The sequence below is a fragment of the Oncorhynchus keta genome, chromosome 4 (assembly GCF_023373465.1).
Source record: "Oncorhynchus keta strain PuntledgeMale-10-30-2019 chromosome 4, Oket_V2, whole genome shotgun sequence".
NCBI classification, from domain to species: domain Eukaryota; kingdom Metazoa; phylum Chordata; class Actinopteri; order Salmoniformes; family Salmonidae; genus Oncorhynchus; species Oncorhynchus keta.
In genome coordinates, this window is record NC_068424.1 from 66670111 (window position 1) to 66688877 (window position 18767).

At 38.3% G+C, this 18767-nt stretch overlaps 1 protein-coding gene across 2 annotated transcripts; it reads left to right on the forward strand.

The window, feature by feature from the left end:
• Window positions 1-9269: 9269 nt before the first annotated feature.
• Window positions 9270-15485, forward strand: LOC118376566 (uncharacterized). Of its 2 annotated transcripts, XM_052513198.1 has the most exons (7): window positions 9270-9639; window positions 11010-11369; window positions 11545-11907; window positions 12090-12206; window positions 12365-12426; window positions 13090-13202; window positions 15097-15485. In XM_052513198.1, the coding sequence occupies exons 1-7, from the start codon at window positions 9597-9599 to the stop codon at window positions 15104-15106; spliced, it is 1068 nt and encodes a 355-aa protein (XP_052369158.1). In that variant the 5' UTR covers window positions 9270-9596; the 3' UTR covers window positions 15107-15485. The 2 variants fall into 2 exon arrangements, with proteins under 2 accessions (XP_052369158.1, XP_035619164.1); XM_035763271.2 differs by lacking the exon at window positions 15097-15485 and having other exon boundaries at window positions 13090-14096.
• The last annotated feature ends 3282 nt before the right edge of the window (window positions 15486-18767 follow it).

Below are 18767 nucleotides of genomic sequence, written 5' to 3' on the forward strand. Positions count from 1 at the left end.
GGGTGATTATCGTCACACACGAAACTGGTCACAAACAAACAACAGCCCCTTACCTCTACAAATTAACATTGTCCTTATATGGTAAACTGAAGCTAGTGGAGATACAGTGGAGTCACTGAAGGTACTGACATGAGATGCTAAATAGGATAATCAGTTTAACACACTAGTCAATATTTACTACTTAAAGGGTGCTACATACAGCATCAATATCAAATCAAACCTTTGAATTGTTTTAGTGTAGTGGTGATGTTGCCATAATCCTCATAGAAACTGTGACCAGTCAGCATGTATTGAAACCCCTAGTTAAACAGGGCACACGGTACCACCTAGTTATGTACAGGGCATAAGGTACCACCGGAGGTTGGTGGCAACTTAATTGGGGAGGACTGGCTCGTGGTAATGATTGGAGTAGAATGAGTGGAATTGTATCAAATACAATAAATGTCATTCCATTTACTCTGCTGCAGACATTATTATTAGCCATCCTCCCCTCAGCAGCCTCCTGTGGAAACAATGCATGTGATGTTGTCTTTGTTGCCTCAGAACTCTTTAAACAACGTATTCACACTTGAATTGTATTTGACTCAATATTGTAGGCTACCTATGTGCATTTCCAGATAAGTACAAAGCATATCTGAAGTACAGCAGAAGAGTTTAATAATAGATTGTAACAAAAACCCACTCCATCATGTTGGGACTAATACTACTTGTTCTACTGACTACAACAAACCATTTTATGTTTTAGCTGTTCAAATGTTTAATGCTCATGCAAATTAGGTAATTATGTTGAGATGAAACCTGAGAATAATCTCTCTGTACGGCAGATGACTGACAAGTCTATTTTTTGCTACACTAGTTTGGAGCATAAGTGGTACCTCCCACTAATGGGCGGAGATAAAGGCTATGACAGCATTAACACATTGCTATCTTCATGTAGGTGTGAGTCAAGTCTCTCTCACTCCATTTGTGACTGACTATCATTATGCATTCTTTCTATACTGTAACCCTTTTCCATTCCCCTACGCTGAAGGGAGGGGCTTGAGTTTAGGCTAGTTCGGGATTGAGACTCTGTGAAATAAAGTCGGGGCTTTAGTGTTTAGTGACCTACCAGTACTTCTTTTTATGATTATGAAATTGAGAAATAAATATATAAATACATTGTTTTGATAAATATATCACTATATTCCCTTCTTTGGACCTCTTTTATACATATTGTGTTAATATACCAGTTGTGTTTCATATTGGGTTAATACAAGTTTTGTTTCATTGTGGAAGTGTTCAGAGTTAGTTAACTAACACTCTCACCATTTCTATACATGCTGAACCATACTGTGCTGGCTCAGATACATTATTTTCAAATTATCCTTTGCAGCACAGTTCTAGAAACAGTGGTGGATGCATAATCAGGCCAGCCCAGTACAGCCTTGTTTGTCTTGGCTCTATAGTTTGAAAATGGAATGCGTTTGATCTATGTATCTGGGAAGGCTCTTTTGATGTTGTCAACAGGATGCATCAATATCGAGATGGCTGTGCTTTTACACTGGTTGCTTCTCCTCCACATCTGTTTCACTCAAACAGCCACCCACACATCTCTACAGCACCACCCCTTAGCTGTACAACCATTTACTTTCTCATCCAAACAGCAAGAATGAAAAAAGAGCTTCAGCAGAACACAAGATGTTTGTCTTGTACCACGTGGTCTGAATCTCAGGGTACCTGTATCTAGTCTTAAATCATGAGTTTAACAAGAGTAGAGCACTTTCAGTACAAAGCTAAACGTGTGATGATGATGATTCATCATGTGATTCAAAACAAACCATCAAAAAACTTTACGAAGTTTACTGAAACTGCACTGACTTACAAATGTAACTTTTCTTAATGTTACATTTTAGAATGTTTAAGCTAAGTTCAGTCCCAGTCTGAACACCTGACATCAGAGTACACAGTCTCCTATGGTGTCTCTCTCTTCCTCTTTTAGTTTTCCTCTCAGAGAAATTCAAAGCAGCATAATTCAACGTAACTCCATCTTGATCCTAAGGAGGAACAATAAATTACATAGAAATGCTTCTCAGTTACATGTTGATCATGTTACGTTTTAAAGGTACGTAACGTATTGTTTGGAAAATATATAATTACTGGATCATTATTCATCACATAGAGTAGTTTTCAAGGGTTATCATGAGCCATTGAGGAATTTCACCCTCAAATTGGAATTGAACCATTTCACAATGTTAATATAGCTGTTCTCCTTTTAATCTGTCATGTCTTCCTCCCCGACTGCTTCGAGTGAAAACTCAAAATAAAATATTGAAATTAATTAAGCGTTGCTGTCTGATGACAACATCTTATCTCCAAAACAGAAACTTTTCAGGAAATGGTTAACATGACCATATTTCAATAAATGTTTAAAAAAAATGTTTTTACAAATTGGGGGGCAAAAGTGAAGATACAAGGTTCATCAGACAGGAAATAAAGACAAGATAAATGTCCATAGCAATTCAAAAATACTGTAACTTCAGGGCAGCAAAGGTTATCTAGCAAATTTTCCAAATTGTATTGCTTATCTTGACAATTTTCACAGACTTGTTTTTATTTCTGTTGCAGGCAAGGAAGATGATCCCAATCCCACACAACACCAACGCCACTGCCAAAACAACAACAACCACTACCATAGCCTTTTCTGGAACAAACATAAATATTAATGTCATGAAGTATCTTTCACAATTTTGACCCAAGAAAATGTATAAATAGGTTGGCAGATTTAGGTTCATGTACTGGCACTAGAGAAAAACCATGTACTATAAAACATTGGGCCTACAGATGTAAGATCTGAATTTGACCACTCTTATGTTATCAACCCCTCCAAAAATGTCCATTAATTATAATCCACATAATAAATCACATTGTCCTGCTGTAGCAAACTGACTCAAATGTAGATCCTACATCTGTACACTTCAATTACACTGATTCTACCTGACTCATTGCATTTCGTGTCCGTGGCCAGGTCCAAATTTGTTCCATTGCCAAACAGGATCTCCCCACATGTGGCCACAGCACAGTAATAAGTCCCAGCAGCAGAGAGATTGAGGTTGTTCTTGAAGAGGCTATAGACACAGCTCTGTGTAGGAGAGGGAGTCTCAGGGCTCTTCTCACCCTCATCAGTCCTGTTCCCATGCATGTAAATGACTCCTGGATGGGATTCTCCTGATCACACTCTGAGCCAGTTCACACTGTGCTCTTCAGTAGAGGCCTCAGAGAGTACTATACACTGCAGAGTCACCTTTTCTCCTGGGTGGAATGGGTCAGACATTGGCCGTGCTAACACAGTCTTGTAATCAGACCTCTGTCCCGCCCTGGTCTAAGTATTTTGTGTTTTTCTTCATGTATTGGGTCAGGCCAGGGTGTGGCATGGAGTTTTTGTATTGTGGTGTGTTTTGTCTTGGGGTTTTGGTGTGTATGTATTTGGGACTGTAGCTAGTGGGGTTATCTAGCAAAGTCTATGGCTGTCTGGAGTGGTTCTCAATCAGAGGCAGGTGCTTATCGTTGTCTCTGATTGGGAACCATATTTAGGCAGCCATATTCTTTGGTTGTATTGTGGGTGATTGTCCTGAGTGTCTTGACGGCCTTAGTCTGTGTTAGTTTGCACCAGTTTAGGCTGTTTCGGTTTTCATTGCGTTTATTGTTTTGTAGAGTCTGTGTTTTGGATTCGTGTTACGTTTGTTTTATTAAACATGGATCACAATATACACGCTGCAGTTTGGTCCGACTCTCCTTCACCTTATGAAAACTGTGACACCTCTGGTGATTCTTACCCAAATGGTACATTTATTGTTTCATAATAAAATCTGAAACAACACTTTCTAAAATGCACGTGAATGTATAAAAACACACAGATGTCACGTATACTACCTTTCCGGCTTCTAGGTCATCAGGCTGCTGATTATCACGCATACCTGTCACCATCGTCTTGCGCACCTCCGCGACATGACACTCACCTCCATCACCTTCTTGATTATCTTCCCTATATCTGTCACTCCCCTTGGTTCTTTCCTCAGGTGTTATTGACTCTGTTTTCATGTCGGTGCAATGTTTGCATTTCATGTTCATTGTTTATTTTATTTATTAAAACTCATTCCCTGAACTTGCTTCCTGACCCTCAGAGCACTTGTTACAATAGACACATAGATAACATATAAAGATAAGAACCCTTAACAAAAAAGAAAGGGCATTAATATCTTCTCAATTTGTTGAGAATAGTGTTGGAGGCAATTTTGTAAATGACATCGGCGAAGTCAAGGATCGGTAGTATAGTCCATTTTACGAGGGTATGTTTGGCAGCATGAGTGAAGGATGCTTTTTTTGGAAATAGGAAGCAGATTCTAGATTTAATTTTGGATTGGAGATGCTTAATGTGAGTCTGGAAGGAGAGTTTATAGTCTAACCAGACACCTAGGTATTTGTAGTTGTCCACATATTCTAAGTCAGAACCGTCCAGAGTAGGGATGCTCATCGGTCGGGTATCGGTCAGTTGAAGAGCATGCATTTAGTTTTACTTGCATTTAAGAACAGTTGGAGCCCACGGAAAGAGTGTTGTATGACATTGAAGCTCATCTGGAGGTTTGTTAACACAGTGTCCAAAGAAGGGCCAGAAGTATACAGAATGGTGTCGTCTGCATAGAGGTGGATCAGAGAATCAGCAGCAGCAAGAGTGACATCATTGATATATACAGAGAAAAGAGTTGGCCTGAGAATTGAACCCTGTGGCACCCCCATAGAGACAGCCATAGGTCCAAACAACAGGCCCTCCGATTTGACACTAAACTCTATCTGAGAAGTAGTTGGTGAACCAGGCTAGCCAGTCATTTGAGAAACCAAGGCTATAGAGTCTGCCGATAAGAATGCGGTGACTGACAGAGTCGAAAGCCTTGGCCAGCTCGATGAAGACGACTACACAGTACTGTCTTTTATCGATGGAGGTTATGATATCATTTAGGAACTTGAGCGTGGCTGAGGTGCATCCATGACCAACTTGGAAACCAGAATGCATAGCGGAGAAAGTACGGTGGGATTCGAAATGGTCGGTGATCTGTTTGTTAACTTGGCTTTCGAGACGTTAGAAAGGCAGGGCAGGATAGATATAGGTCGGGCAGTTTGCTGTGGGGGGTGTGGAGCTGTTGGCCGGAGTAGGGGAAGCCAGGTGGAAAGCTTGGCCAGCCGTATAAAAATGCTTTATGAAATTCTCGATTATCATAGATTTATCAGTGGTGACAGTGTTTCCTAGCCTCAGTGCAGTGGGCTGCTGGTAGGAGATGCTCTTATTCTCCATGTACTTTACAGTGTCCCAAAACTTTTTGGAGTTTGTGCTACAGGATGCAAATTTCTGTTTGAAAAAGCTACCCTTTGCTTTCCTAACTGACTGTGTATATTGGTTCCTAACTTCTCTGAAAAGTTGCATTCCGCGGGGGCTATTCGATGCTAATGTAGTTCACCACAGGAAGTTTTCTGTGCTGGTCAAGGGCAGTCAAGTCTGGAGTGAACCAAGGGCTATATCTGTTCTTAGTTCTACATTTTTTGAATGGGGCATTTATATTTAAAACCTTTTACGACTAGGGGGCGATATTTACATTTTTACATTTACATATTTACACATTTACATATTTTGTCATGAAAAGATGCTTGACTATTAAACACTGTACGACTCCAACCATCTGTCTCTTGTGTCTGCATCTGGGTCTCGGCTTGTATCTTGATGTCAGTGTTAATAAACAAAGTAAGAAAAATACATCTTAAACATCTGGAATGATTTTCACATCTTGATTTTCGATTATTTGAAAAGTTCAGACTATTGTTCTGTTCAGACTATTGTTCTGTTTTGTTTAGCATAAATACAGTATCCTTGTGTTTCTGTTTCCATTTGATTTAGATGTAGACCGTGTTAACCTGCTAAGTCCAGTGACCACTGTTCAACTTGGTGATCCTGTAACACTGCTATGTGTTTTCCCAGTAGAAGAATTCAGCGATGAGCAAATACACTGGTACAAGCGAACTGTGGGAGGAATTCCACAACTTGTCTCATCGATGAATAAATATTTAACAGAGCCTGTGTTTCACTCTGGATTTAATCATTCACACTCCAATGTAAAATTGGCTCAACCGATGTTTCGCCTTACTATCATGAAGATGATCCCAGAAGAAGAAGTCATGTACTATTGTGCAATTGGAAGAGAGATGACTGTGAAGTTTAGAGATGGCACATTTATGTTTTTAAAAAGTAAAATAATTGTACTTTCTATTTATTGGACAATTTGTTAAGTAAAAAGACAAAACAAATGCCTGCCACTTTTGTGATTTCTCAGCTAAAAAAAGGACTGCAGTAAAATATGTTTATCTTATATTATCTGAACGCCTGAAAATGACTCTGTTCTGAGTAAGGGAACGGTCAGAGGTCTGACTCAACCAGCAGCCAGAGGCTAACCTAGTCCATCCAGGAGACTCTGTGTGTACAGTACTCTCTGAGCTGAATCAGGAGAATCCCATCCAGGAGTCATTTACACCCCTGGGAATAGGAGTGATGATTGTGAGAAGAGCCCTGAGACTCCATCTTCGACACAGAGCTGTGTCTACAGCCTATCCAAGAACAACCGCAGCCCTTCTGATGCTGGGACTTACTACTGTGCTGTGGAGAGATCCTGTTTGGTGACAGAACCAAACATATCACTATTAAAGGTACAAATTATTGTTAAATTGATAAAGCACCTTACACTTGAATATTAACGCAAACATGCAAGCTTATTTTAAAGGTACCATTATTTAGTTTAAATGGGTCAAAGCGAAATAAATGGTGTCATCACTTATCATAAAACATAAAAAGCATGTTAAATGTATTTTCGTACCAGGAAACACAGTGGATCCCATTGTCCTCAGCTTGGGAGCAGCAGTGGCTGTGTGTGTGATTGTCATTTTTATTCTCGCTTGTACCAACAACAAGAGTCAAACACGTGATCATTGTAAAGGTAAGACATTTTAGAGATACATATATATTGGTTTGCGTCAAATGTGTTAACTATGTTCATTTAAAAGTAAAATATCACTTTATGTTCTGATTGAGCGCTTAATGTTATACTGTATATTTAATCTCCATTTTAGTGCTTGGGTTTCTATCTTTTGATACAGCAAGTGTCTCTCAGCATATTCACCATGATGATAACCTCTCATCAGAGCAGTCAAGTGGTCAGGTATGTAACATCTGTATTATCCAGTGTGTGAAAACAAGAGGTACATTGACTGTTACACGAGTGTGTATATTAGTGTATATGTGTATATTTGTGAATAAATCACTAAGTACAGCAGTAACCCATGAGATATTGCAGCAGTGTTGTGTCATAAATAAAATCTTTAAATATATTGTTAATTATAACCTGCAGCTATAATTTGGCTGGCTCAGTTGATCAAAGAAGTCGTTGATAGTTTTATTTCAACGTATAGGTACATTTTAGATGTGGGTTTTTAATGTTATTATTTGACATTTCTGTTATTGTGCACAAGGGAGTTGTTATTTACTGTACTCTATTCCTTAGGTGCCAAACACAGATATGTTAAACTGCATTGCATTTCTCTGAGAGGAAAACTAATTGAGGAAGAAAGACAGACACCTCAGGAGAGTGTGTATTCTGATGCCAGGTACTCAGGCTGGAAGTGAACTTTGTTTCAGTTACAACATGGACAAAATTATATTTTTCAGGCATCTCTATTTAGACAAAATGTTTTAACCAAAACCCATACAATCTCAGTACATTGCTCTTGGATGAACTTTTCCAATATTATAATACAATAGCCTAATAAAATTAGAACCATGAAACTTGACTAACTGACTTGTTGGAAGGTGGCATCCAATGACGGTGCCACTCTGAAAGTCACTGAGCTCTTCAGTAAGGCCATTCTACTGCCAATGTTTGTCTATGCATGGCTGTGTGCTCGATGTTATACCCCTGTCAGCAACGGGGTGTGGCTGAAATAGCCAAATCCACTCATTTGAAGGGGTGTCCACATAAGTTCATAAATATAGTGTACATATTGGTAACATTGTGTAAAATGCTGAATGGAACCATAGTATATGGGGTTGACATGTGCAACATTATTTTTGTTCCATACATTTATCACACATCTAATTATAGCAATAAATAAATGTTAAAGTATTATCTTTATAATTTGATATCACTGAATATTTCCAGTATAGTGTCTTCGGTTTGTTATTGAAGTTTAAATAAAACAAATAGTTCATGATTCAGATCATAAGAATTCCCTCATGCTGCCAAACATACCCTCGTAAAACTGACTATCCTACCGATCCTTGACTTCGGCTATGTCATTTACAAAATAGCCTCCAACACTTTACTCAGCAAACTGGATGCAGTCTATCACAGTGCCATCTGTTTTGTCACCAAAGCCCCGTATACTACCCACCACTGCAAACTGTATGCTCTGATTGGCTCACTACATATTCGTTGCCAAACTCACTGGCTCCAGTTAATCTCTAAGCCTATGCTAGGTAAAGCCCTAGCCTTATCTCAGCTCACGGGTCACCATAGCAACACACTACAGCTGGTATGTTTCACTGGTCACCCCCAAAGCCACCATTTCCTTTGGCCGACTTTCCTTCCAGTTCTTTACTGAATGGAACGGATTGCAAAAGAAAATCACTGAAACTAGAGTCTTCTGTCCCTCTAACTTTAAGCATCAGCTGTCAGAGCAGCTTGCCGATCACTGTACCTGTACACTGCCAATCTGTAAATGGCATACCCAACTACTTCATCCCCATTTTGTTACTTATCTTCTTGCACTTTTGCACCCCAGTATCTCTACTTGCACATCATCATCATCTGTACATCTATCACTCCAGTGTTAATGGTAAAATGTAATTATTTCAACACAAAAGCCTTTTTATTGCCTTACCTTCCTACTCTTCTACACAGTACATTGATATTTATATTGTGTTATTGACTGTACGTTTGTTTATGTGTAACTGTGTTGTTTTTTGTCACACTGCTTTGCTTTATCTTGGCCAGGTCATATTTGCAAATGAGAACTTGTTCTCAACTGGCCTAACTGGTTCAATAAAGGTGAAATGAAAAAATGTTTAAATTAAAAAACTTTTATGGCATCAAATAAATTCATATTTTGTATAATATCTCTGAAACACAATAATGCAACTTTATGAAGTTAATTTACATAGGAGATTATGCTAAGATCTTACTGAGGAGAGGCAAACTAAGATGAGTGGGCTTCTCCTCATATAGGTAGGTCAAGCAAACCATGCAAAAGGCATTTTGATCAAAATTACACAAGTATGGTATCAGTTAGTAAGCCTAAAGCATTCAGCCAACAGATTACATTAAGAGAAGCATTATCGCTGGTCTTCTGATTACGCCAACTGCTTATTGGTTGGAAATGGAACAGGAAATGTTGAACTTTAGTTTTTTCCAACCAATCAAGTCATTCTTAGAATTCAAATCAGCTTACATGTATATATATATGTCTGCTCTCACCAGTAACTTCATTTGGGGACTATAGACCAACTGTTGTTACAACACATCAAGATGATCAGAATCAACCTTGTTTGGATGTTAGTCAGTCAAATCTGTAAGTACCAGTTTAACCAGCGGTCCCATGTACTGTCTTACTGGAGAGAAACATTTAAAACTGATCATATAATGATGTCTGATTGAAAAGCTATGTCTTCAGATTCGGTATGATGCAATTAAGATGGCAATATATTTGTGGGAAATTCAAGTGCAAATAATTAATGACAGTAATTGTCATTTATATCATACACACACACACACACACACACACACACACACACACACACACACACACACACACACACACACACACACACACACACACACACACACACACACACACACACACACACACACACACACACACACACACACACACACACAGCTGAAGTCGGAGGTTTACATACACCTTAGCCAATTACATATAAACTCAGTTTTTCACAATTCCTGATATTTAATCCAAGTAAAAATTCATGTTTTAGGTCAGTTAGGATCATCATTTTATTTGAAGAATGTGAAATTTCAGAATGATAGTAGAGTGATTTATTTCAGCTTGTATTTCTTTCATCTCATTCCCAGTGGGTCAGAAGTTCACATACACTCAATTAGTATTTGGTAGCATTGTCTTTAAATTGTTTAACTTGTGTCAAATGTTTCGGGTAGCCTTCCACAAGCTTCCCACAATATGTTGGGTGAATTTTGGCCCATTCCTCCTGACAAAGCTGGTGTAACTGAGTCAGGTTGGTAGGCCTCCTTACTCGCATGCACTTTTTCAGTTCTGCCCATAAATGTTCTATAGGATTGAGGTCATGGCTTTGTGATGGCCACTCCAATACCTTGACTTTGTTGTCCTTAAGCCATTTTGCCACAACATTCGAAGTATACTTGGGGTCATTGTCAATTTGTAAGACCTATTTGCAACCAAGCTTTAACTTCCTGACTGATGTCTAGCATGATGTCTAGCAAAGAGACAATCAGTTTGAAGGTAGACCTTGAAATACATCCAGAGGTACACTTCCAACTGATTCCAACTGACTCAAATGATGTCAATTATGTGATCAGAAGCTTCTAAAGCCATGACATAATTTTCTGTCATTTTCCAAGCTGTTTAAAGGCACAGTCAAATTAGTGTATGTAAACTTCTGACCCACTGGAATTGTGAAACAGTGAATTATAAGTGAAATAATCTGTCTGTAAACAATTGTTGGAAACATTACTTGTGTCATGCACAACGTAGATGTCCTAACCGACTTGTCAAAACTATAGTTTGTTAACAAGAAACTTGTGGGGTGATTGAAAAACTAGTTTTAATGACTTCAACCGAAGTGTATGTAAACTTCCGATTTCAACTTTGTATTTATTTTTCTTCATTGTTTGATGGAATGGATAACATAGCTGACAAACTGATTTCATTCTATTTTTGTGTAGTCTTGATTCACTCTGAAGAAGTTCCTCTACAAATTCCAGTGACCACAGCTCAGCTCGGAGAGTCTGTATCTCTTCCATGTTTTTTCTCAGAGACAATTGATTATTTCCAATGGCTGTACTGGTACAAGCAAACTGCTGGTCAAATGCCCCAAGTTGTGGCAACTGTGGAAAAGAAAAAATCTGCACATTTTGTTCTTAATGGAGAGTTTAACAACATACGTTTCACAATGGAGAAAGTAAAAGTTGGATATCTTCTCATCATCAACAATATCAGCAGATCAGATGAGGCAGCATACTTCTGTGGAATAGGAACAGTGTATGAAATTAAGTTTAGAAATGGAACATTTTTGTCTGTAAAAGGTAATTTATTTCAGAAATATGATTTATCTCAATGTTTATCACAACAGTTTTGTTAAGTTATCCATAGTTATTGATGCTGTGTGTGTTGCATACATATGATTCTAAAAAGCCAAACTGCAATAAGTGTGTATTCACATGACACGTACATTTCTTCCATAAAAACAACATCAATTAGGTGTCAGTCAGAAGAGGTCACACTACCAGACTGTAGAACAACAGCCAGTGTCTGACCCAGTCCATCCAGGAGACTCTGTGACTCTACAGTGTACAGTACTCTCTGAGACCTGTACAGGACTACACAGGGTGTACTGGTTCAGAGCTGGATCAGGAGAATCCCATCCAGGAGTAATTTACACCCCTGAAAACAGGAGTGATGAGTGTGAGAAGAGCCCTGAGACTCCCTCTCCTACACAGAGCTGTGTCTACAGCCTCTCCAAGAACAACCTCAGCCCTTCTGATGCTGGGACTTACTACTGTGCTGTGGTCACATGCGGGGAGATCCTGTTTGGAGACGGAACCAAACTTAACACCATTAAAGGTACAACTTCTTGTTAAATTGAAAAAATACCGTACTCTTGAAAATATTTATACAAACATTCAAGCGTATTTTATAGATACCATTATTTAGTTTAAATGGGTCATAGCAAAATAAATTGTGTTATCAACTATGCAAGCTTAACATTAATCAAAAAAAGCTTGTTAAATCTATTTTTGTACAAGGAAACACAGTGGATCCCATTGTCCTCAGCTTGGGAGCAGCAGTGGCTGTGTGTGTGATTGTAATTTTTATTCTTTCTTGTACCAAAAACAAGAGACAAACATGTGATCATTGTAAAGGTAAGTCATTTTATATATACATATACATTGTTTTGTGTCAAATGTGTTAGCTATGTTAATTTAAAAGTAATATATGACTATGTTCTGATTGTGTGCTTAATGTTATACTGTATATTTAATCTCCATTTTCATGCTTGGGTTTCTATCTGTTGATACAGCAAGTGTCTCTCAACATATTCGCCATGATGATAACCTCTCATCAGAGCAGTCAAGTGGTCAGGTATGTAACATTTGTTATCCAATGTGTGAAAACAAGAGTTACATTGCCTGTTACAGGAGTGTGTATATTAGTGTGTATGTGAACAATTTGTGAATAAATCACTAAGTACAGCAGAAACTCATGAGATATTGCGGCACTGTTGTTTGTCATAAAGAAAACCTGTATTTAAATGTTGTTAATTTGAACCTGCCTTATTTGGCCAAATCTCAGTTGATCCAAAAGTGGTTGATAGTTTTTAAAATTTTTAAATTTGAGATGTTTGTCTTTAAAATGTTAAATTACTTTCATATTCACTAGCTTATGTATTGTCCAGAAATATGTAGTGTAACTTCAAATATTATATTTAACAATGTCAACACGCTGAAAAAATATTTTTAGGTATTGGTCATTAAAACGTAAATACTTTAAGAAATGTTTTGTTTTATTAAAACTTTGGTTTTGCATAGCCAAAGCCGGTCATTAACAAGTAGGAAAAAACATGACATTAAAATATGATCCACGTTAGATCTGTGTTAAATCACGCTTGACAAAAAAGCTCAGGTCCAGGGCCCTGTAATATAAATTGAATCCTAGCCTCAGAATGCACATTTCATATGATGTTATTATTTAGATTTTTCTGTTATTGTGTACAATATTTATTATTTACTGTACTCTATTCCTTAGGTGCCAAACACAGATTTGTTAAATTATGCTGCATTGCATTTCTCTGAGAAGAAAACTAAAAGAGGAAGAAAGAAGAGAGAGACACCACAGGAGAGTGTGTACTCTGATGTCAGGTACTCAGACTGGGATTGAACTGTTTCAGATACAGCATAGACTAAATTATCTCAGTCAAGCGTCTCCATTTAGACAAAATGTAAGAGTTTTGGTTAAGAAAATCTCAGGACATTGCTCTTGTATGAAATTTTACAAATGTAAGATACAATTTCCCATTACAATACCATACAATTTCCCATTACAATACCATACGCAATGGAATTACAACCATTTTTCTGCTCAAATAGTTTTCCACTTACTCTGAGCTAGCTGATGTCAGCTGGTAGCAGGAGGGACTTCATCTTTAAATATCTATGTATATGTTGGTAACATTGAGCAAAACGTTGAATGGAACCTTATCGTATGGGGTTTATATGTGCTAAATGATTTTTGTTCCTTCATTATCACGCATCAAATTATAACTATAAATGAATGTCGTATTATTATCATTAGAATTGTATATCACTGAATATTTCTAGAATAGTGTCTTTTGTTTGTTATTAATTTGACAAGAGGTCAAATTCTTACTGTCCGTCATCGTCAATTTGTTGATTAAACCATTTTATTCATGATTCAAGTCATAAGAAGCATTTTTATACCATTTGGTAAATTCCTCTTTTTGTATAATATCTCTAAGGTAATCATTTCACTTTTTGAAGTCACTTTACATTGGAGATTATGCTAAGATCTTACTGAGGAGAGGCAAACTAGGATGGGTGGGTTACTCCTAAAAGAGTTTGACCTAGTAAACCATGCAAAAGGCATTATGGTCAAATAGAGATATATAACTTAAGTATGGTATCAATTAGTAGGCCAAAAGCATTCATCCAACAGATTACAGTAAGATAAGCATTATAGAACTATAGTCCCAGATACATATCACCAGTCTTTTGATTACACTAACTGCTTATTGGTTGAGAATGGAACAGGAAATGTTTAACTTTTCCACTGTTTGGCAAAGGAATGGATATTGGTAGTGTCTGAATATTATATTGTAAGTTGTTATTTTCAAATCATGGTGGCTCATGTAGGAGAGTGCATTGTGGCACAGAGGCGACAGTCTGAGATTCAATTCAAGTTAATTCAATTCAAGTTAAGTTCAAGTTAATAGAAAATTACTCTTAAATAAAATACTGTAGCTTTTTGATATCACATGAGCTTGTTTTACTCTTTGTTTCTAAACAATGTTATTGTAAACAAATACTGTATAACATCAAAAGGTGATGTCGTGACTTTACTTTCATTAATCTGATGACTGTTGAGCTAACATGGGCTAAAGCGATTAGCATGAGGTTATAACCTATTCAACCTATGGGGGCGCTATTTCATTATTGGATTAAAAAAAACGTGCCCGTTTTAAGCCCAATATTTTGTCACAAAAAGATGCTCGACTATGCATATAATTGACAGCTTTGGAAAGAAAACACTCTGACGTTTCCAAAACTGCAAAGATATTGTCTGTGAGTGCCACAGAACCAATGCTACAGGGGAAACCAAGATGACATTTCATATAGGAAGTGAGACAGATTTTTGAGGCGCTGTGTTCCAATGTCTCCTTATATGGCTATGAATGCGCAAGGAATGAGCCTACACTTTCTGTCGTTTCCCCAAGGTGTTTGCAGCATTGTGACGTATTTGTAGGCATATCATTGGAAAATTGACCATAAGAGACTACATTTACCAGGTGTCCGCTCGGTGTCCTCCGTCGAAACTATTGCGTAATCTCCAGGTGCATTCCATTTTGAACAGAGGAGAAACCAAACTGCCACGAGTGACTTATCATCGAATAGATATGTGAAAAACACCTTGAGGATTGATTCTAAACAACGTTTGCCATGTTTCTGTCGATATTATGGAGTTAATTTGGAAAAAAGTTTGCGTTGTAATGACTGAATTTTCGTTTTTTTTTGGTAGCCAAACATGACGCAGAAAATGGACCGATTTCTCCTGCACAAATAATCTTTCAGGAAAAACTGAACATTTGCTATCTAACTGAGAGTCTCCTCATTGAAAACATCCGAAGTTATTCAAAGGTAAATTATTTTATTTGAATGGTTTTCTGTTTTTTGTGAAAATGTTGCCTGCTGAATGCTAAAGCTAAATGCTATGCTAACTATCAATGCTGTTACACAAATGCTTGTTTTGCTATGGTTGAGAAGCATATTTTTGAAAATCTGAGATGACAGTGTTGTTAACAAAAGGCTAAGCTTGAGAGCTAGCATATTTATTTAATTTCATTTGCGATTTTCATGAATAGTTAACGTTGCGTTATGGTAATGGGCTTGAGGCTGTAGTCACGATCCCGGATCCGGGATGGCTCAACGCAAGACGTTAAGTAACAAGTAAGTCCTTCTTCCAAGAGGCTATAACAAACTACTCCACCGGATCCTTGCCGCAAGCTCTGGACCTTGGCACCGGATCACCGTTGCTACCGGGTGGCTATAGTGGCTAATGCCCCTGCCCCGAAGCTAGCACTGGTTAGCTGTGATCCAGGCGCATCTCCCGAATAGAAAACTAAATTGCTACAACTACAATACCTCTTTTGCCATCTGGCTTGGGTCCTTAGTCGACACAGTGCCCCGCCGCACCACCAAGACAGGTCTGAATACGAATACTCCATCCGCTGTGCCTTCAACCGGCCACCATCGGACGTCGGAGCAGACGCTTCTACTATCCCCGGGCTATTAACTTTAAACGCCGTGTCGGCCGCGTGCTAGCGTAGTAGCGAATACTCTGCGGCTTCCCTGTTCCATCTATTGCTGCCCCCTGGACCCTGTGATCACTTGGCTACATAGCTGATGCCCGCTGGACTGTCCATTAATCACGGTACTCCATTCTGTTTATTTATTTTATTTATTAATTTATATATAAATGTATATATATTTTAATCTGTCGGCCCCAGCCGCAAACTCAGGCTCTGTGTGTAGTTAACTGACCCTCTCTGCCCATTCATCACCATTTTACCTGTTTTAGCTGATTAGCTGCTGTCTCACCCATTGTTGTCTTAGCTAGCTCTCCAAATCAACACCTGTGGTTACTTTATGCCTCGCTGTATGTCTCTCTCATATGTCAATATGCCTTGTATACTGTCGTTGAGGTTAGTTATCATTGTTTTAGTTTACAATGGAGCCCCTAGTTCCACTCATTATACCCCTGATACCTCCTTTGTCCCACCTCCCACACATGCGGTGACCTCACCCATTATAACCAGCTTATCCAGAGATACAACCTCTCTTATCATCACTCAGTGCCTGGGCTTACCTCCGCTGTACCCGCACACCAGCATACCCCTGTCTGCACATTATGCCCTGAATCTATTCTACCATGCCCAGAAATCTGCTCCTTTTATTCTTTGTCTCCAACGCTCTAGGCGACCAGTTTTGATAGCCTTTAGCCGTACCCTCATCCTACTCCTCCTCTGTTCCTCGGGTGATGTGGAGGTAAACCCAGGCCCTGCGTGCCCCCAGGCACCCTCATTTGTTGACTTCTGTGATCGAAAAAAACTCTGGTTTCATGCATGTCAACATCAGAAGCCTCCTCCATAAGTTTGTTTTACCCACTGGTTCCAGGTTATCCATAAGTCTATGCTAGGTAAAGCTCCGCCTTATCTCAGTTCACTGGTCACGATAACAACACCCATCCGTAGCACACGTTCCAGCAGGTATTTCTCACCCAAAGACAACACCTCATTTGGCCGCCTTTCCTTCCAGTTCTCTGCTGCCAGTGACTGGACCGAATTGCAAAAATCACTGAAGTTGGAGACTTTTATTTCCCTCACCAACTTTAAACATCAACTATCTGAGCAGCTAACCGATCGCTGCAGCTGCACATAGTCCATCTGTAAATAGCTCACCCAATCTACCTACCTCATCCCCATACTGTTTTTGTTTTATTTACTTTTCTGGTCTTTTGCACACCAGTATCTCTACTTGCACATAATCATCTGCTCATTTATCACTCCAGTGTTAATCTGCTAAATTGTAATTATTCGCTCCTATGGCCTATTTATTGCCTACCTCCTCATGCCTTTTGCACACACACTATATATATATATATAGACTTTCTTTTTTCTACTCTGTCATTGACTTGTTTACTGTGTTATTGGCTTGTTTATTGTTTACTCCATGTGTAACTCTGTGTTGTTGTCTGTGTCACACTGCTTTGCTTTATCTTGGCCAGGTCGCAGTTGCAAATGAGAACTTGTTCTCAACTAGCCTACCTGGTTAAATAAAGGTGAAATAAATAAAAAACAAGAACATTTCTCAGGACATAGACATATCTGATATGGCCAGAAAGCTTAACCAGCTCGGGAGTTTTATTCCTCTGCTGGTAGCGTGACTACAGCTCAAGCTCATTACCATAACGCACAATGCGCAAAAATATTCCTAAAAATATTTAACCTCCACACATTAACAAGTAAAATAGCTCAAATGAAAGATAAACAAGTTGTTTATCTAGCCAGCAAGTCAGATTTCTAAAATGTTTTACGGCAAAAACATAGCACATATTTATGTCAAACCACCACCGCAGACATAGCTCATTAGCATAGCCAAGTAGGAAAAAATATGCAATCAACAAACGCAGGATTAAAAGAAAAATCATTTCACTAACCTTTTGAAATCTTCATCAGATGACAGTAATATAACATGTTACACAGTACATTCATTTGTTTTCAATAATATGCTATATATATCCATAAATCTCTGTTTACAATGATGCATCGTTCAAAAAATGCTACCCAAATGTCCTGAGAAATGACGATAGCCCCGGCAGATAACGTCAGCTAACAAGGAATACACATCATACACTTTGACTAAATATGCATGTTTTACATATGTATAGCAAGATACACTTCTTCTAAATGCAATTGCATTGTTACATTTAATTTTAACGTTACATTTTGCGTTCACTAGACTATAATATGGAGTCGGCGCTCCCACAGTAGCATAATGACTCCTCTATCTTGGAGTCGACAGAAACCCAAAATTAATACATTAAATATTCCCTTACCTTTGTAATTCTTCCATCAAACGACCTGTAAGGGATTATACTCACCAAATTAGCGTTCAGTTTTCAAGTCTGCGTCTTTCGGTTCTCAAAATAGCCTGATTTTGGTAAAAATGTAGTCAAAATTGAAGTGGTTGCGCACCAAAACTTCGAAAGTATATATAATATGTCGAGTAAACTTGTCAAACTAACTTCATAATCAAGCTTTAACATGTTATAAAGGTGTACAGCAATTTTGAGAACAAACAGAAACACAAGCACTGTTCAATCGATCTTCTCACAATGAGAAGTCCCATTGAAAGCTGAGATCACGCTGAACACATGGAGACTGTTCCGGGTGCTGTGACTGTTTGTGAAGGGTGTTTGCGATGAGGTCAAAGGTGACCCAACTTTTCAGATGAGAAGAGATATTTTGGGAAAATGCAGATTTTGAGAGTTCTGCTATACATAGAGACATAATTTAAACGGTTTTAAAAGCTTTAGAGTGTTTTCTATTCGATAATATTTTTTATTAGATTATATTTGCATATATTAGCAACTTTTGACAAAAATGTATCATGTTTTATATGGGTACCCAA

What these genes read in the sequence shown, in the direction of transcription:
- LOC118376566 (XM_035763271.2), top strand. Translation starts at nt 9,597, where the DNA reads ATGATCAGAATCAACCTTGTTTGGATGTTAGTCAGTCAAATCT. An exon ending in CAAACTTAACACCATTAAAG is followed by an intron (nt 11,908 to 12,089) that starts GTACAACTTCTT and finishes TTTTTGTACAAG; the next exon opens with GAAACACAGTGGATCCCATT. An exon ending in CAGAGCAGTCAAGTGGTCAG is followed by an intron (nt 12,427 to 13,089) that starts GTATGTAACATT and finishes TCTATTCCTTAG; the next exon opens with GTGCCAAACACAGATTTGTT.